General features: G+C 39.5%; 1 protein-coding gene across 9 annotated transcripts in view; it reads right to left on the bottom strand.

Annotated features, from left to right (window-relative positions):
* foxp1b (forkhead box P1b) overlaps positions 1 to 21218 on the bottom strand; it is a 234376-nt gene that overhangs the window by 30967 nt on the left and 182191 nt on the right. For 4 of the 9 annotated variants that reach the window (XM_079841218.1, XM_079841220.1, XM_079841217.1 and 1 more), the window contains 3 exons: positions 10693 to 10830; positions 9029 to 9121; positions 3954 to 4095 (listed from right to left, as the gene is read on the bottom strand). In XM_079841218.1, coding sequence (XP_079697344.1) covers positions 3954 to 4095; positions 9029 to 9121; positions 10693 to 10830 — 373 coding nt within the window. Of the gene's footprint in view, positions 1 to 3953; positions 4096 to 9028; positions 9122 to 10692; positions 10831 to 14701; positions 14840 to 19226; positions 19437 to 21218 lie in introns of those variants that run through there. The other 5 variants (XM_079841224.1, XM_079841225.1, XM_079841223.1 and 2 more) reach the window with 5 other exon arrangements.

Below are 21218 nucleotides of genomic sequence, written 5' to 3'. Positions count from 1 at the left end.
TTGTGTCTGACACCCCCATAAACCTTTTTTCCTCTGCAGGTCTGAGCCTTGGTTTCCATCCCGTCTCCCTCTTTTTCACAGATGTATCTCCCGAAACGGTCTGCATATATCTTCACATGACCTCTCGACCGATCTGGCAAATGTTACAGCATTATCGTCATTTAGTAGCAGATGATGGATGTAACATTTCGCAGATAACACACAGCATTAAAACAGTTCTTTGTCCTTAAATCCGTCTTGCAAACTCCAGATCGCTTTAACGGCCCTAAAGTCATTTTTCAGCACCGCACCTCCTCTCATTAAAAGCCAGAGATACACACTTGCGCTTTTAAAAAATGGATGTCATTGAGACGTTTGACTGATCGCCGGCGAAGCAACTCAATTTTTACCGCAGCAGGTAGCGGCGACACCCAGACAGGGGCCCCGAACTCTCGCTTCAACCTTTTCATGTCCTTGTACCCCGGTACCCTGGTGACCGTGTTCGAGCAAGCGGAAAGTTGATTTAAGGTTCACAACCACATTAGTTGTGGCCCATCAGCAGCCCGATAAAAAATGCCGCCGCGCGCTGGGGCCGCGGAAATCAGTGACCACGTCTTCCTCGACGAGACTGCCGCCGCACCACTGGGGGCAAACTGACACTACTATTAGTTTATTGTTCTGTGAGGCAGAGATCTTCTCTCCCTCCTGTTAAAGGGGTTATGATCACTGGGGCCTTTGATATGCAGCCCCTAGGCCTAAAATATGTTCCTCCCTAATGCTACAGAAGCTATTAAACAGTGCCGCACTGCCAGCCGATCAATCACTGCCAGCGAGGCCGGACGAGGGGCCGGAGTCCCCTGATGGGTCCGTGCGCACATCACGCATCATGCCTGGTCACATTCGCTGCTTTCATATTAGTGGCAAATTTGTCTTGTCGGTGTCCTGTGGCCCTTGACTGGACAACTTAACTAATGTGCGGCTGGGGATGAGAATGAACTTCAGAACTTGAGGGATTCACAACGTGAGTATAGGAGTGCACAGATTTAGATGAAAGCGCGCTAGTGGTGTTGGAAAATGAGGTACAAACACAAATCCGGCACCACATCAGTGTGGACAACCAGGCCTCTTCTGCCTAATCCCGTTCTGTTTACACAAAGTTGAGTTATTTACAAGAGTGAAAGCAAATTCACTCAAAATGTTTAACTTCATGTGCCAAGGAAGGCTTTTTTCCACCAATATTTTTTTTACATTTTAGAAAGAAGAAAAAAATGCTTAAATTAAACAATGGATCCCTATGGATTCATTTTGTCCAGTAGAAAAAAAAAGATCAAAAATGTGCACGAGTTTAAAATAAATAAAATAATTTATATCTCATAAGGCCACCAAAAAGTTATTTTTTTTTTGTTCCAACTATCGTAGGATCCGGAGTGACTCCTGTATTGCGTACACACTGAGAATGACAATTTAGGGGATTCACTCCATATTCTAATATGTCGGTGTTACTCCCAAAACTTTGCATTGTGTACGTGGGAAAAGTAAAGAAGCCAGGAAGGGTTTTACTCTACCAAAGACACCTAATCTCTCTGCCTTCCTTGAATATTCGTCTGCTATGTTTTTTTTTCTCACTCGGTTAATCGCACTGCTAAATCCACTGTTATTTTTTCTCTCTGAACCTCGTTTATGATATTTATCTGCTCCAACACATTGTTCTAATTCATAGCAGACTTCAGCTGACCCTCTCCAAAACTTCAACGTCAAAAAAATCAAATAAGTGATCTAACCCCAAATCGTCAGACTAAAACACATTGTTTTGATTGAAGTCTCAGATGTCTGCGCTGTGCCAGAGAGCTAGCCTGCACACTTGTAAACAAATCGAAATAACTGGATGTGCCTGTACATTAAACGTGAAGCCGCGATGTAAAACGATTTTATTCACACATCAAAGTCGGAGAGTCTAATAAATAAGCCAATTTCAGCCCATGTTGCTGGCCGAGTAATCTTACTTAGTAGCTTGCCCAAGCGCATAATCACCACGCACACATAAGGAGGTAACATAAGTTATCTCACCAATGCTAACTACTTAGCTAACTACTGAATATTGTAGATTACATCTTGCGAATGGAAAACTGGGCTGCTGGAGCATGAAAGAATGCAGTGGAGTGTGAAAGAAAAAAAGGTCATCAATAACTTTTAACAGTGAAGCAGAAAATGTGCAGGACACACACAAACACACACTGACACACATGCAGACAAGTGTTTTAATCAGGGTATGAAATTACCCCCTATGCCAGTCAAATTTGGGCCCAATTTTACCAGCCACTGTGCCAGGCGACCTGTAGGACATCTCCGACTGACGTTTGACAAGAAATGCTGCTAGTTAGACGCAAAGACGCACACACAGAAGAAACACATTTGACTATACGGATGAGTAGAAAAATCAAAAGCCTTAACTGGGTTGAAAGTGGGCAAAAGTTTATTTTGCACTCTTGTTTTAACACTTAAGCACCAATTCAAAGAATCTGCCACAGGCTATTACAGTTACCCAATCAGGTTTATCTTCCACCTTGGAATAATACTAGACAAACAGGTTCTAGGAAACTAGGAAATAATCTTCACAGCTAAGTAAACTTATTATATATCCATACAATAGCTCATGTTCGGCATTAGAAAAACAGCATGTGCCCTCTGTGTTTTTAATTACTGCCCTCTGATCGGGCATTACATGCTTGCAATGTTCCCTGGGTAACGACTGCTTGAGATGTCATTCAGTCACTTGTTAAAGGAATCAAATTGTTCTTCATTGAGATGGCCTTATATTTGACACTAGCCTGTGGCCTCGCATCATAAAGCATCGCCTCGCCCGGCCCCAGGGCAACGTGAGTATGTGGAGTGGCTCAGCTTTCCGACTATGCCCTGATCAAACAATAACAAGACTGAACAAACACAGTTTGTATTTGCGTGTTACCCAAGCACCCCCTCCCCAGCCTTTATACAGCCTTATCTTGTTATGGGCTTGTTTGTCTTAGCCAGAGAGAGTACAGTCAGTTTTTAAAAGAAAGAAAACAAAACTCAAAACAAAGCTGGTATGAATGCAGTCTTTGTTATTCTGTTGCTGCTCCTTAAGTAAATATGACAAAATAAGGCAATACACCTCCTGGAAAAACACCTTTTGACTCACTGACTGCTTGTGAAGTGATTAATCTTTGACTAGTTTAGTGGGCTGAGGTTAGAAAACAATGGCACTACTATGTTCAGGGGCTGACGAGGAGCCAACATAAGACAATAGAGATAAAACAGAGATATATGTCAAATACATTTATCAGAGATATATGTATTCAATGGAAAAGTGGCAGAGACATTGTCTACATAAACATAAACTATAATGCAAAGAGAACATAAAGGCCTATAGCAAGATTTTGTCTACTTTTGTACATTTCTGTAAAATGTTCAAAAGATGTATTCCTATAGACCTCTTCATGTGTGTGTAAATTCTCCCAGTGCTTAAATCTTTTCCCACGCATATTTAAATACAAAAGAAGTGATATTTTCTGAAATGTAGCTGTAAATCATTTCACTTTTCATAATTTTTCTCAGCAATTCCTGTTGCGCTCGGTGTGATTATCCCCTTAAGGCCTCTTCATGTTGAGTTTGTAACCTTGACCATTGCCCCCCCCCCCCCCCCCCCCACACATTTAGTAAAAAAAATACAGCATCCCTATGGATCCCAAAAACAAAACCCTATGAATCCTCAATTTTTTTTACCCAAATGTTGCAATAAATAGACAAACAAACAAAAACATAATGGGAAACAGAAAAGCCATAGCAGCTGTGTGAAAAGAAGTGATCTTTTCTTGGAGGCTGATGAAAAACCATGTTGTAATTTTGTGAATAATTTCGTAAGATTTTTGTCAGCAATTCCCATTGCTCTCAGCGTGAATATCCTCTTAAGGGGTGATGGATGTACTTGTTCTTACCCTGAGTGAGGGAGTGCAGGGGCAGAGTCTGGTTGGGCTGAATGGACAGCAGCCCTTGTCTCTGCAGGCTCAGGAGATGCTGCTGCTGGAGCTGCTGAACCTGGAGCAGCTGCTGTTGGAACGCCAACTGCTGCGCAGACACCTGCCGAGGGAGAGAGACGGAGAGAGGATGAGAGGTCTACATATCATCCTCACACTCACAAACAATTATGTCAACACGAGCACAAACATACTGATTCACTCAGGGCTGATAAACACACACGTACACACACAAACAGGCGCGGAAAGGTGCATTTCCATATTCCCGTACCCTCTTAATTAACGAGGAGTCGGGGAGGCTCGTGACAAATAATGAAATGTTGTTAATCATTCCTAATAAGAGCCACAGGATTTTAATTATGGCCATTCATAACTCCGCAAACAACCTGTGACTGAAAGGAGCTCCTTAATATTCAGCAGCGTGTAAGTGCAGAGTCAGGGGAGCCAACCGTTGCCTCCTTTGGATAAATCAGGAGTGTGAAGTAACAGGGTAACCGTCCAATAGGAGGAGAGCTGAGCAGTGGATGTACCAATTTTATATATTTATAATTTGTGATTCTTTTTCTCATGCCATTGAAAATCACATTTAGATGCAATAGAACAAACTATTACAAAATAAACAGGGTCCATTTTAATTTTATGACGTCTTTAATTGTTAAAAGTAACATTTTACAAAAGGTTCTGTTCATTGATATTTTCAATTGACATTGATTAACAATGTAAAAGTTAGAGATATTCGTTAAACATATTTACTGAATTTGACAACAGTCTCATTATGTTATTTATCAAGATGTGGTGTTTAACAATTAATTGAATTGACAGAATTTTTATATCATATTGTAGGTAAGTTTGTGTTAAGCGTCTAATATACACCCTCACATCTGGAAGATGGATGGAACGGAGTATAGAGAGAACGGAAGGTGCCAAAGGACTGGGGAAATTTGGAGAGGAAGAAGGGAGAGAGTTAGTAAAAGTGGAAGGGAAATAGGGAAAATAGGGTGTTGAAAGACAGAAGGAGAGGGAGGAATGGGCGAACGAACTGCTGCGTCGTCAGAACGATAAATGGGAGGAAATTATCTAACATCCCCAATCGCCCCTCAGTCAAAACAAATGGGCGATTTTATGGAGATACAGGGCTATTGAACCCTCCCGTTGACCCCTTTCAACGCTAACACTGTTGTTTATGACCTCCTCGATGCATTATGACAGCTTTGTGACAACGACGAAATATCTGCCATAATCACGGGATGGTTTCTGATGGACCCGAGAGGAAAAACCGGACTCTGAGGGTCACGTTTGTGTGTGCATGTGTTTGTTAGTACATTAAAGCGCAAACGTGGCTTTGCCAAGCCGTGTGCCGCACCCTCTTCCCAAACACAGGATGCTTCACTTTGTGTTTACTTCTCCAAACAGAAGGCGCACAAAAAAGGTCCCGCAACACAGGCGCGGACAGGTCAACCTTTAGACCCAGAGCAGATCTGAAACGGCCTGATAAAGTGCTTGCTCTTTTTTCCACTCTCATTCATGGTCCACCCATCCTCATCTGCCTGTCAAAGGTCTGTTTCTTTTTCTCTCTCTCCCCGCTCTAACCCTGATCACGAGGCTTTTAAAATACAAATGCTTCAATGTCAATGGTCAGAGCTATGGCGCAGCGGTAGCTCAACATATGCAAGCTGTGGTGCTCCCACAGAGAAGCAGGTTCATGTCCGGGTCATTGTCCTGATCACACTACCCTTGTCTTTTCTTTCACCGTCCTGACAGTTATAAGCAAAAAGTCCATTAAAAAAATGCAATGCTGAAATTACTGTAAATAACTGTTTTTCAAAGGATAAATAAGTTCATATAAGATCTACATAAACATCTACCTATAATTAAATCCCTTTCAAAACTACATGAAAATTTTTTTTATTGAATATAAAATGTATATTAAACTATACCAAATGATTTAATTTGTGATTTGATTGGATTGTGAAAATTGGTTATACACAACCAAGGTGGGGAAAATTACATTTTTACGAAAGATTATGAAAATGTTTTTAATACCGTGTGTGAATTGTGCACATTTATTAATAAACTGGATCCAACTTTGGATTTCATGAAATCAAAATTGACAATTCTTTTTTTTTTTTATGGGATATTGGTTTGTTTATTATAAGTGATATATCCAAGTATTCAAGCAATCTTTTTTTTAATTGATGTGCCCTCGTAATATTGAATCAATAGAACTTCCTCTCCCCCTAGCAAAGACATTTCTTCTCTTCTCTTATGACATGTACACCGGCGAGAGGGCAGTCCATCAAATCCTGATGGAAAAATCAAGTCCCACCCTACATTTTATCTGGTTCGAGAAGCCGTTTCATTTGAAAAAGTCACATTAGAGAATATAAGCAAAAGTCCTACTTCAGTTTCATGCTGAGTTTAATTGTTAACAAATGGTAATATTTTACAATGACGTTCAATTAATTAATATTGATGCATAAGATATCATATCATTGTATAGCATTTATTGGTGTAATATTCATTTATAAAACTTGAAATGTTAAAACTGTATTTGTAAAAAAATATTAACAAAAACTTTATTTTACAGTCCTGTTCCCCATGTACATATTCCTGTTCCCCTTATTACATTAATTACAATAACAGGGTACTAAACCTACTCTTAAACCTAACCTTAACCCCTGTAGTTACCTTCACTCTAAAAAATGCTGAGTTAAAAATAACCTAAGATGGGTTGAAAATGGACTAACCTAGCAATTGGGTTAAATGTTTGCTTAAAACAACCCAATTGCTGGGTTAAAACAACCCAATTGCTTACAGGGGTTAAGGTTAGGTTTAGGAGTAGGTTTAGTACCCTGCTATTGTAATTAATGTAATAAGTAAGCACGCAAGTACACATACTGTAAAGTGCAAGCATAAATACTACAAAAGTATTGTTGACTGTAAGCTCATGATACCTACTGCATGCTAACAAATTGAACCGTATTATAAAGCATGTTTATTTTCATCTGAACGTCACCCTGAAGGATGGCCTGGGTGGCTTGAGATCTTCCTTGGCGCACGAGCGTTAACCTAACGCCAGCCCGGCATTGCGAATGGGAGGTTAACTCGGAGTGGCACGCGAGAGAGGCGAGAACAGAGCAGATGACAACATGATCCAGACTGACGCTGGCAGGCCCTTTTATTGCCTCGCCTCCAATCCAAAGTTAAAAATCTTTGAAACCATAAGAAATTTTGTTGTCTTTTAAATAAAAGAGGCACAAAGCAGCAGCGGGGGGTTATTGTCTGACCCCCGTGGGGGGAGTCGCTGCAACAATTCGTATTCCATCTTTTGATGGCTGCGCGAGAGAAAGCCGAAGGAGGGGGAGAGAGGGAGCGCGCGCGAGAGAAAAACACGCACAGACGGAGGAGAGCCTCTCGAGGGCTGCATCAAATTCCTGTGATCATACATAATACTCTTTAAAATGGTGTTTTTCTTCCTGTTCGTCACGTTCCATTCAGCTGATCAATTGTTTCTCCTTTTGACGGTGCCACCCTCCTTTTTTCAACCCCCCTCCCATTCTAGAGTCCCCTTCCCCTCATCTGTCCTTCTGACACGAGCAAAAGAGAGATAGAGAGAGAGAAAGAGTGACAGCTTCTGTCAGAGGCAAGAGAAACAGTCCTGTCGCATTGATTTATGGAGGCAACGCACCACAACTTGTCCAAACTGAAGCCCCCAGTTCATTAATTAGCAAGCTGGGGGACTTTGAAGTAAGCATGTGAGAGTGTGTCTACGGCTGTGTGTGTGTGTTTTACAACATTCGCCTTCATGTATACGCTCTCTCCGGTTACAGAATGAAGCTCTCGTTGGGGAAGTTAAGAAGTGAAACTGATTGTCTTTGAACTGCTTTTGACCGCACAATAATCGCTTCTTTTTGTCTAGAGCATTGCCTTATCCTGCTGTCATTAGAACAGCCAGAAACACAGCTTGTGATACGGCCTTAAAATGAAGGAAGAGAGAGAAAGACCAAGAGGTAGAACACTTCTTCACAACTGTGCTGTGCCGTATTTCTGTCAGCGGGGAAACCTCACGTGCCCTTCAATCTGTTCATATAGTACATGTATATATTAATACGCAGATTCTCTGCAGCCATTCTCTGACCATTGAAGTTCTCCCAAATGTTTGTTTATTAAATCAAAGTACTTTCAGATTGATTTAATATATTTTAAAGTGACACAATGGCCAAATAAGCATGGAAAAATACAGAGAAAAATACTGGGCCAACTCAGCGCATGCTTACCAAGTTTGCAGGGTTTTTTTGTCTTCGGACACTGAACGTGGAACATGGAGCACAATCACAGCCAGTCAAAACATACACTACCGTTTACATTTAATTAGATTTTTTTAAAGAAATTAATACATTTATTTGTGCATTAAATTAATCAAAAGTGACAGTAAAGAATTCTCTATTTTTCAAAAAAAAAATTATATATATATTTTTTTACAAAAAATATTAAGCAACACAACTGTTTCAACACTGATAATAATAAGAAATTCGTACCATACCAGCATATCAGAAATATTTCTGAAGAAACACGTGACTGCCATCACAGGGATACATTACTGACAGAAAACAGTTAATTTTATATTGTAAGAATATTTCACAGTATTACGGTTTTATTATTTTTTTCAAATCTAGTGTATATTTTAGTGTCCAGTTATCTAGAGCATGATTTTGGACCAATGGGATTACAATGCGGGATTGACGTCATAGAAATAGATCAATGTTTTATCTTGTGACTGGTTAGCACAGAAACTCAAATTAAATTTAAAAAGATTTTAGCGCTTATTGCATTATAGTGTTGCGGTTGGTTAGGACGCGGTGCAGAAACACAAGAGCAGGACAGGGTTCTCCCATTGTCAAAACTCAAAATAAAATGACACAGAGCCACTGGAGTGATTTTGCTTTTGTACTTGGTGGGAAACAGCTGCTGGCTGCACTGGGGGCAGGTAATGAACACCAGGGCTGAGTGTGTGTAAAGCAATGCAGTCAGCATACCTCTTTACTCTGCTGTTTGCTGCCATGCTGCTGCTGGATGAGCTGAAGGTGGAGTTGTTCCTGCTGTTTCTTGTAGAACTCCTGAAGTTGCTGCTGCAAAGTCAACCAGAGTCATGAATTAAAGACGCCTCTTCTACACTTCTGCCATGTTATTTATTTCCCCTCAAGACCAAGTATAATGTTACAAGAGATGATGTCCTCTGCTCTGATCCTTAGAATTAAGAGTACAGTACCTTTAATATGTCTATATGTACTGTAAAATACCTCAAATCTTCTACACTAACATATGTGCATGATACTACTATTTTTGTCCTTTCTAAATCACTTTGAATAGGAATAAATGAGAATAAAGAAGGAGTTTTGCATTGTGAACATTTGCAAGATTGTCTACACATTCCAAGACCGGCATTTCAACATTATTTTGTGTATTTGACTCCATCCTGTTCTCCATGATATATAATCATCACATTTCACAACTTTCAAAAGTCAAATTTCCAGAGAATCTGGAAGAACCGACCTATACTCAGAGAAAATTCTACATCGTGCATATTCAGAATGTGTGGAATTAATATATATAATATATATAATTTTATTAATAACAAGATATTTTATCATATTGCTGTTGTTGCCATTTTATAATAGATTATATACTATTATAATAGATTATGACTATAATACATTACATCTTAATATATTATACTCAAAATAAGTGCCTGACATTAACTTTTTTGCTAGTGGCTAGTGGTTTTCCAAAGTTACTAGCCACTCAGCATTTCACTGGCCACAATTTTGACACCGATACCATGGGGAAAAACTGCTATATAGATATTTTTACTATTAACTCATAATTTAGCAGCAGGTATATTAGGCTGGTGTCTCTTTAAGACCTGACACATGGATCTGTTATACTGTTACAATGCGTTTTCTTTCTCAACTGTTTAGGTTCACTTAAAATAACACTGTGTTTAGGTGAATACTTGCGTTTTGACATTATTTTGTGTGTATTTGAGTGTTTAAGCGCAATAAGCAGCGAAAAAGAACTCAATTTAGTACTGAGAGGCGGCTTTATGTGCGCACACTTTGGGTGTGAGCACAAAATCTGGAGGAATGAGTAAAGTTATGCGCAATATGCACAATCCCACGCCGAAATTCAAGCACTGTAACACCAAAAATATTCATCCGGAGCAAATTAAACAAGCGAGTGAGGGGAGGCAGGTGTGTGTCGCTGTCGGAGAGATGAGAGAGCGAGAAAGTGCTGCTGTTAGTGTGTATCTATTTTATTATTGGAAGTGTTTTTGATATTTCAGTATCCATATGTATCGAAAAATCTATATTTTTGACACTACAGTGCACTTAGTTTATTGTTTTAGATGCATTTTTAAAAGACTACAATTGAAAAGTGTATATATTATATGTAAAAATTTTACCCGCTGTTAATGTCAAGCTCTGTTACAAATTGTTTATTCAGATAATTAATACATACAATTTTTTATTGAACTCCACTTCACATCGGCACATCGTGAGGCAAGGATCCTTATGGATTATTGTTTTACTATTTAATTAGAATTCTTGTAATGTCATAGTGTTCGTTAAATCCTGAGTAATATCTGAGACATTCGAACCGAAGGAATCTATCCGGTATAAAACAGAACGAGGGCGAGTACCTGCTGTAACATCAGTGCTTGTTGTTGTTGCAGTAACAGCTGGAGCTGCTGGGGGCTCAGAACTTGGTGTTGGAGGATTTGCTGCATCTGCTGAGGAGTTATGACCTGTGGTGTCATCATAGCAACTGAAACTGGGACCTACACAAACACAGAAAGAGGACGGACATTTGAATACAATGACAATTGGATAATCACATAATACTCACAACACATACACGAAAGATAACGTGTCACACGTCCTATCAGTAGCTTGTCAACAGATGAATGTGCTATGAGATCAAGACCTGTTTCTCAGAAATCACCTGAGGAGCTTTCAGAACCAGTGATATGAGAACTGCACTGCACTGACTGATGGGAGACTGACATATGCAAAGAGAAAACCCATGCACACACACAACACACACACACACAAACACACTCGAACAACCACAGAGCGTCCCCATCATCAAACGTCCCACTCTAGTGACAAGGCCACTGGCCATTATTCTGGAGTGCTGTCCATGTTTTGCTTGTGACTGTGTGAATACGTTTTGTATTTTCGTTTTTTTTTTCATGATTGTTTTCCCCCCTCTTCATCAGCGTGAAGCGTCTTGTCCCTGCGATACTTCACTAAAATGGGTCACAACTCTCACGGTGTACTGTTTCGTTGTGTACATAAACTTAAAATCGCTGAATATCAATTAACATGAATGTAACCGTGTCAATGCAGGATGTGTTGTCGACTGTGTTCTTTGTTAGTTCGCCTCTAAAAATATATATACCAAAGCAACACATTAAAGGGCACACAAACAAGCTTTAGCAGAATAAAAAGGGTGCACATATTATGGTCAGAAAAGAAAATGGCGTGTGATGACATTGAGAGGGTCCTCGTGCTGTTGACAGGGGTCTTTAATTAGAGGAGAGGCTGTGTGAATACAGTACACGCGTGTGTGTCTCAGTGTCAGCCTTTCTCTATGATACGCCGTGCCATTAAAATCTCCTTTGTGACATTGGGTGACAAACCGCGTCTGTGCTGAACTTGATAGCGGCGGGCATTTGCAACTGTTAACATATCCCCAGCGTGTTTTAGCGAGCGTGTGCTAGATCGCAGATGCATGTCTCACATCTGCTCCTGATTGGCTAGACATTAAGGCGACAGTCTCTCTTCACCAAGGTTACCCCAATTGCGTCTGTGATTCAGAACCGCTGACACGCGTTTGAATTTGTCACATCTTGATGAATGTAATTGAGTCTGTTCCCTCTGTAAGGGGCGGGGTTAGCTTCCACATTGCCTCCGCCTATTTCAAACTAATCTAAACATAACAACAAATAAAAAAACACCTTGAAGACACAATGTCACAAAGACGGGGTTGAATTTGCTATAAACTCATCACCAAAATGGATATGTGGTGCTCGGAATCAAAGTTGAACACATAAGCAGGCGCCCCAACACACGCTTGGTACGTCTTAATATGCGGCCCATTTTTCACTTGGCTTAGCGCACCATTTGCATAGGCTGCACCCCTTGATTTCTTCATTTCACAGTCATTATGCACTCATGTCCTTATTTCTCAGCGCCACTAATTTTGATGAACTATTCTGAAGGTCAGAGAGGCAGACGGGTGGGTGGTGAGACAATACGAGCTAAAACACACAGACAACACCAGATGCACGTTTGAACGATTATACTTGACTATGAAATCCTTTCCAATTTGGCCAATTTATAATAGCCTATTTGGATGTTTCGGATTTTTTTTTTGTAACAATTGAAAGAGAAACTTACTTAAATTTACTTACAAATTTGATCTGATCAGACTTAAATTTCCCACATAACATATAAACACAAACATTTTAAACTCAGCAAAAAATTTTCATTTTTCTTCTGTTCTTCAAATCTTGTTTTTAACAGGTTTTTTTTGTTCTTAATTCCAAATTCCAAATAAAGACTTACAACTTAATAAAGTATTAAACTTTGTATTTATGAGTTCATTTTTTTTTTTGTGTGTGTAAATTTCTGAAACAATCTTTGGTTTTGAATGAAAAAGAAGAAAATCTTAACTGAAATGACCAAACAAAAAGTGTACTAATATACTAACATATTTAATTGGCAACACTTTACAATACGGTCTCATTCGTTAACAATACTTCTACAGCATTTATTAATCTTAGTCAATTTCAGCATTTACTAACACATTATTAAAATCAAAAGTTGTATTGTTAACATTAGTCAATGCACTGTGAACTGATTTTTAAAACAAAGATTAAAAATACTGTAACAAATGTATTGCTCATGGTTTGTTCATGCTAGTTAATACATTAACTCAATTATGTTAACAAATGAGACCTTATTGTAAAGTGTTACCAATTTGTGTTTGTATATTTTTCATAAAGAGTGGAACTGTTCTCGAAACCAATCAAAATGTTTAAATACATTTACTTAGTTCCAACCACCAAATAAAGCCTTTTCAACATCTGATGTAAAATTAAACGCTTTGTAAAAAACTAACAACTAAACATTTACTAACTTCTCAGGACACAACAAATTACAATGCCAGCCTGTTCCAATTAAACCCTTTATATCCACACCTTACAGACACACTGACACCAGCTTCACACCCTCATTTACTGCATGAATATGTGTGTGTGTGTGTGTGTGTGTGTGTGTGTGTGTGTGTGTGTGTGTGTGTGTGTGTGTGTGACCACTTCTACCAAACCTCAGCCCTAGCGGAAAGGCTATTACAGCTCACATTTTACTGCCCATTACCACTGAGGTCATTAGTGGAGAGAGGGATGGGCCTCCTCTTAACCTATTGATCATTGTAACTACTAGCATTTAATCCGCTGGTGAATGAGCTGGAATCTCTTTAAGACAGGCCTGCCGCAGAAGAGAAGCACTTCAGCTGAAAAATATCATCCTGGCCACTATATCAGCAGCACTTAAGAGGAGTGAGGGATACCGCTGCTTACTGCTCAGAGCCCTTCCCTCTTCTCCTCTGGCCGTAATTGTGGAAGTGTGCGGAATGAAATTATTATTATGAATTGCGGTAAATGGCCATATCGCTTGATAAGAGGTGAGGAAAGAACAAATACATATTTCAAGCCGTCTCATAATGAAAGCGGTATGAGATAAAGCATATATCTGGTTAAACGAGATAGAAGGAATTTTATGAATGCATATTTCAGCCGTCATGTGGACAGCTTTTAAAGAGCTCAAGACTTGTTTGCTAAGAAAGAGAGAGAAAGAATTATTATGAGAGAAGGAAAGTGTGCAAAGTGAGAAAGCTGACGGTTATGAATTTCACTAAGGAAAGGTGTAGGCCAGGTGTGAGTGTAGCACATTAACATACACACAGAAAGTGTAACATACTCAAACAGCTGCTATGTGACTGTAGGCAATGTGCTAGCGCAGACCTGCTGTCCACAGGCCCTACCCAAGCTACACACACACACACATGCATCACATGCTGTGCACTCAACATTCACATGCCAACACATGCAAACATCTGCAATGTGCAAAAATTAATAATAAGTGAGCCTGACACTAAGGCCCGGTTTCACTGACAGGGCTTAGATTAAGTATTCAGCTAGGACATTAAAGTAGCTTTTATAAACGTGCCTTATAAAAAACATTACTGGTGTGCATCTTGAGACAAAAACAATGGCACTGACATATTTTAAGATATGTAAGAGCAAGTTGCTTTCAGCTAAGACAGCTCAAATATGTATTTTGTCTGCGGCAACTAATGTTAATTTATATATATTTATATCTATATCAAAACGTCAAGAAACTGTTAAATGTAAAAAACAAAAAAAAATGTAAAAAATAAAATAAAACCTTAAGTAGCTAAATTAACAAAAAGTACACGTACAAAAATAAAACAAACATAACATTTACAATAGGTAAATGTAAAAAAAGATAGAAGATAAGCCAATATAATTATTATAAATCATTTTTAAAATATTACGTTAATCAAACATAAAAGTGCAAACATTTGTGGCCATTAAAATTAATACTTAAGTGTAATGTTACATTTATTTTTTAACTTGAAGGTGTTGAATCGCAAAGGGATACACCAACAAAATGATGCCAGCTGGGAGATGGAGCGTTCTGGGCGCATCTGCGGATCCAGCTCATTTGAGACTGGCGCTTAAATCCACCATCCAGTTCGTCTTCAGTCCATGACTATGAGCAGGAAGCGCCATCCAAAAATACGGCCCTAACGAGGAAACATCTGACACACATCTGACGAACCTCAGAAACACTGATACTGACTTAATGAAGAACGCATTCTTCCTGAGAGAGCAAAATGTCATGCACGGAGAGAAACGAGAGAAAGAGAGAGAGAGGGAAAGAGAGATAGGCAATTAAGATGAAGAGTGAAGGGGGCAACTTCAATCAGAGCGTCTCGTGCATTGAACTGGCCGCACGGAAACAGGTTGCAAAGAAAGAAAGAAAGAAAGAGGGCAGGAAAAAAATGAAAATCAAATTTTAATGCCAGCTCCCCGGTGTCATCTTGTTTTGTCAGGACATCAAATAGAATTGAGAAGTACAAAATAACAAGCCCTTGAGAAATCAGAGGAGGTTTGGTCTGTTTGAAGCCTCTTGGTTTACCTTGTCCGGAGATATAGGGAATAGCATTGTCCGTACTCGCATTTGGCGTGGCGTGTTGTGGGAAAAAAGGATTTCATACTACGTGCGTGCCGTAATTATGCTTTTGAATGCACAATTTTCATTTCTGGAAATTTAGTTTGTTCAAAAATGTTTAAAAAGTTCCAGAACAAATCATTTAACAAGTTAAAAAAAAATCGATATTTTTGTCTAATATTAATGCATTTATGAAAACATGCATGTATTATTATTATTATTATGAAACAACAACAAAAAACCTTTATGGCTGAAGCATAGATATATTAATCTCCTCAGCCGCTTCTGAATGGTGAATAATTCCATTCCCTCTTCCTCGCTCTGGCTCTCGCGCAGCCCGTTTACAGTTCACATAAACAGGATAATCATAGTCACATTTTCTGCCCATTTACCGAGCAGATTTTGCGGGGGGAAAGCGGCCCATTCAAGGCAACTGTAAAAACAAAAATCCAGATTGCGCTTTAATTAACTTCTAAACCACAAACAAACAAGTTCTCAGCAGAGCTGGCCCGGTCTGCCGTAAAACAAACAAGCAGGGGCGAAGGAGAGCATGAGGTCCAGCTTTGCCTTTCCCACACTAACTCAACCCCACTGCAGGTGGGTGTCCCGAAGGGGTGGACCATCAGCCCCGGGACCCTCCGAGTGGATGCTCAGGGGATACTCACTTAATCTTGCACACATCACGAATGTGGCACGGGCATGTGTCATGTGTGCATAAAAGAGAAACACAATCCCACAAACTAACCCAGATTACAGATTTTTCTCATCTCTCTGCATATTAGGATGCAAAAACTTTAATGAAAACCAGCATATTTATAGTTTTATATTGAATAACCTGACCCTTGACATCTACTGCCTTCAAATCCTCCTGGGAAGTGCCTACTTACGAGTTCAGAAATTACGACGTGATATGCGCTCAAGTGCTTGTGGTCAGAATTAAATGCACGCTTTGGCCAAATTCATAGTTATTTCTTCCCGACAAAGACAGCTTTGTTTAGTTCTAGTACCACTAAATAAAGAGCATGTGCATTAAATGAACTGTATAATCTATTTGTTTACATTTAGAAGACATGTTTATCCAGTGCAACTTACAAATGAGGAACATCACAAGCGATTTATCATAAAAATATATCAAATGTATTATTATTATTGCATTTTTTCCCCAATATTTATTATTATGCTGCCACAAAGAATCCTTAGACCCATTTCTTCTCAAAGTTTATTTAAAAACTAGACTAAATTAGCAATATTTTTCTAACTATTCTGCACCAACAGTTTACAACATGTTTTACAATAACAGTTTATAATAAAAATCCAATTTTCTACCACCATGATTCTTTAACATGCTCCCAAAAAAAAGCAGCGTTTCCCACTGGTAAATATGGCATTGTGGTGGAGAAACAATCTTAGACATGACTGGCGGCAATAATCATTTCAAACCTCGACTCAACCCCAGGTGACCCTTGACATGACTCTCCTCACACACACTAAAACAAGACAAAGCAAGACTGAACGCCTCCCGCTCAACTCGGTCTGACATGTGCCACTAAAAACAATGGTGTCGACCACTTTACACCTTTCCAGTACACCCTAACACCCATTCTTTCCTCCCTCCCTCTCTCTCTCTCTCTCTCTCTCTCGCTCTACTCGTCCCACTGATATGATTTATGGTTTACCAGCTCAGCGAGGTTACGCAACGTCGCGCATGCCTTCAGATGTGTTATTGGAGTCGGTGGAGATTTAATTAAGATCACAGTCGCACAAATCCCCCTCAAATTGAGAATTTACTGGAGACAATGGTCGTCACATCCTTGCACGGGAGAGGTCTCATTCTGCACAACGGCAAACGACAACAACGCTAATCCGTGTTTCCATGACATCACATGAAGGTTTCGGTAAATTGCGATTTGTGTTTTGATCGGCCACGTCGTCAGGGGCGATTAATATTGAGTGGAAGATACTGTTAGCATGTGGCAAGAGCTAATACGCACAAAGAAGACAAACGGGTTTATCTTTGTTGTAATTTGTAAAATAAAACCAAAACTTTTTTCTAAGAAAAATTTCTACCCAATACAATCTCCAAATCTCTGTTCGGCCCTAAAATTAGTAAAAAGGTTGCAGATGTGCGAGTCGAGGAAGAAGCCGCAACCTTTTTTTTTGCTGTATATCATAAAATTGTCTTTCGGAGCAATTCGTCACTACGCTGCTCTTTCCTGAGAGGATGCTCACCTGGTGTGCTTTCTGGAAACAGAGTAGGAGAAAAGGAAGAAGAAATGCATCTTTAGAAAAAAACAAAAAACAAGCTAAAGTTTTCTTTCTTTATCTCTTTCCTCCATGGGAGAATGAAGGGAAAAGACAAGAGAAAAGAACAGCTGGTAATACCGTGTGTCATCAGCGAAGTATTCTCGATTCTTACCACATAATGTAGAGCAAGACGTCTGTGAAAGAGGTCAGCCACATGAACGACTGACCAGATAACCCCCCCCCCCCCCCCCCCCAAACTCATTTTTCCTCTCTTTCTTGATGAAAAAAAAACTTTCCTATGGGAAATATCTGTTCAACACGCACACACTTGTTCTCCAGTCTCACGTAAACACACACATGTGAATATTCTCTCACACACCAACACTGTCGTCGCCACTAATACGCGTCGAGCGGTAGAAATGACAGGTGTTGGCAGGCTCACGGCCTGTCAGGGCACAACATAAATGCGGTTCGGCCCCAGCCAGAGCGGACCCTAATGCACTACTAATGAACAATAAATCAAGTCTGATTACAAACTGTCAGCCCAATCAGCTCTCACGCTTTCTAAACGAAGGGGCCCGGTGGTCACAGCTGTGCGGCATTACCCTCCGCGAGGCTCCCTGTTTAGCCTTTACTTTCCACACGTCCAGTCGTTACCTCTCCCCGTCCTCTCCCACTATCCTCCTACCGACCCCCAGTCCCAAACTTCACAATCATTCCATTCGGAATAATGAGACAACCAGAAACTTGTGTCCTAATTATTGCATCTCGGCATTCAAATCATCAATAAAATATCAAATTATTAATAAGGTGAACAAATATATCTTCAAAACAAGCAATAGAAGAAAATAGCAGCCCTCAAAACCAATACAGGAGAGTGTCAAAACTTTGCCTTAGTTTCAATGATCACACCACTGGCATGTGCGCGGTCACACTCGTGTGCGCGCACACACACACACACACACACACACACACACACACACACACACACACACACACACACACACACACACACACACACACACACACACACACACACACACACACACACACACACACACACACACACACACAATGAGGGCCCACGATACAAGTGTCAAATCGGAGTGTGTCCCTGCCCCTTTCTAAATGTGGGTAACTGTGAAGGGGAACAGAACCCCGACACACACACACACACACACACACACACACACACACACACACACACACACACACACACACACACACACACACACACACACCTCAGCAAACACTTATTTTCACAAGAATGCAATTCAGAACAAAACAATCTAACTTAAAATATAAATCAAATCTAACACTGCATAGCATGTGTAATCTAAAAACCTTTTTTCAACAGAATTTTTTTTTGCATAAGTTTCTGCATAACTATAAAAACATATACAGCACAGAATAACATTTAACAATCCTGCTCTTGTAAACTGCAAGTGAGACGAGAAGCTTCAAACACCAACTTGTTATCGTATCACAGTGTTTACACATCTCCTAACCAACCAGCATGATAGAAACTAATACAAACAGCATGCAGAGAAATCAGCCTCTATTTCCCTTTCCTTTTCCCCTGGACGTAATGCATTGTAAAACTTTTCTACGGCAACAGAAACAGCTCTTTCACTGAAAAATTACAGAATCAATCATATTGACAAACCTGACAAACTCCATTTGGCTGGCAGGGTAAACAGAGTGAAGCTGGGCCGTTTGGAGGATCGCGGAAGATGAGAAGACACGAGTCGCGGAGCGGAGAGGGAGAGAGAGCGAGAGGCAGAGAGAGGGAGAGAGAGAGAGAGAGAGAGAGAGGCGTTTACAGCGAGCGTGTGCGTGTGCTGCCGCGTCTCGAGCCTTTTTCCCGGGGATATGGACAGATTGCACGCGCAAGGTTGCTCCCTAGCTGACAAGATACAAAACTATCCAATCAACCACGCCCTTTCTCCACCAATCACAAGCAGCCCTCTAAACATAATCAATTCAAATGGGGACACAAGCAGCGGCAGGGGCCGCCGCAGGCCGTGTGTGTGTGTGTGTGTGTGTGTGTATGTGTTTTGAGGGAGGGGGGCAGGTGAAGCAATGCCTTTGTGTGGGACCCTATTAAAAAAAAAGAAAGAGAGAGAGAGAAGGGGGAGAGAGAGAGAGAGAGAGAACAAAAAGAACCAAAACAAAACAAAAAGAAAAAAGCAGCACAGTTGATGGCTGTTAACCCTTTGACCCTGGTAAAGGTTTTGTCCGTGCTGGTGAAACAATGGAAGAGTGAAGAAAAGAAACCCTTAATTAAACAACAGATAAGCAAACACTATCTGACAGAGAGAAAGAGAGAGAAAAAAAACAGAGAGCATCTGCAAGTTGTTATTGTTCTTATAAAGTGGAATTGTTTATAGTAACACAAGCTCGGCCCTTCATTTTAATAAGAAAGAAATGGGAGGATTTAGTGTTTTCTTTGATATTTTAAACATTTAAATAACAGTTATTTAGATGTTAAATAATCAATTTGTTTACATAATAATAATTATATTTATATAAAATGTTATGATAAATCCAAACATTTTCAGACACTTTAAAGTGTACATTTTATTCTATTTGATGACAAACAAACTTTAAATATTGAACAGACTGACTGTGTGTGTGTGTGGGTTCAACTCACAGTCTAACTCATGTCCAAATCCACTAATTTCCACAGCATAAAATAACACACACCGCGACACCACTTCTGCTGCGAACGGTTAGAACATAAGTGCTCAGAGCTAGCAAGTGATTAAAACATCACCACCTTCTCACACTTTTTTTTTATTATTAAAAAAGAGGGGGAAAAACAGTGAAAAGTTGCTTCGCCCTCTACTGGTAAATTTTATATTACACATTCAAAACCCACGGCTTAACTTACTGCCTGAGTCAATATTTTTTACCTAGGTTTTTTAAATGAGAATATTAGCATTTATATAAATAAAACCCTGTATGTAATAAAAATATCATATTTAGGCAAGATAATAGTATTTTATATTTTGCATTATGGTAATAATACATGAAAGATTATAAACGTTTGAAAATCAAAATGAAACAGTAAAGACATTACAACAGCAATGTAAAAAGTAAATAAATAAATACATTTATTTAATTATATATATATATATATATATATATATATATATATATATATATATATATATATAATTAATACCTTTATGAGAGTAATATCCTTATAAGAAAATATTGTGGTAGTATCATAGTAATAAATAGTAAAAAATAAAAAAGTAATGTCACTGTACATAAACGACAACACAGAATAATTATATTCACGTAGTAGAATTTATGCTGCATGTAGTGTCATAGTTTGCGGGACTGTAAACAACAGTTTCTGTAGTCCATCAGAGACTGACCAAAAGAAATGAAGAGTTAAAAGTCTATACATGATGTACCTTAGTGAATAATTAAATACTTCATTGTTTCTCTGGCAAACACTCAGAAGTGCGCACATAGACACACTTGTATAAAACACACACATGCTCAAGCAAGGGCAAAAAGGCAAGCAGCCGTGCAAGTATGCACACATAACGCATGCAGCCGCTCATATGAACATACACACACGCACACACACACACACACTTGGCCGTACCCCCTCTCCCATGCCGTCTCCCCTGGGCAGAATGTC

This window comes from Gobio gobio (assembly GCF_949357685.1).
Source record: "Gobio gobio genome assembly, chromosome: 17".
Lineage (NCBI taxonomy): Eukaryota > Metazoa > Chordata > Actinopteri > Cypriniformes > Gobionidae > Gobio > Gobio gobio.
This window is presented reverse-complemented; position numbering and strand designations above follow the sequence as displayed.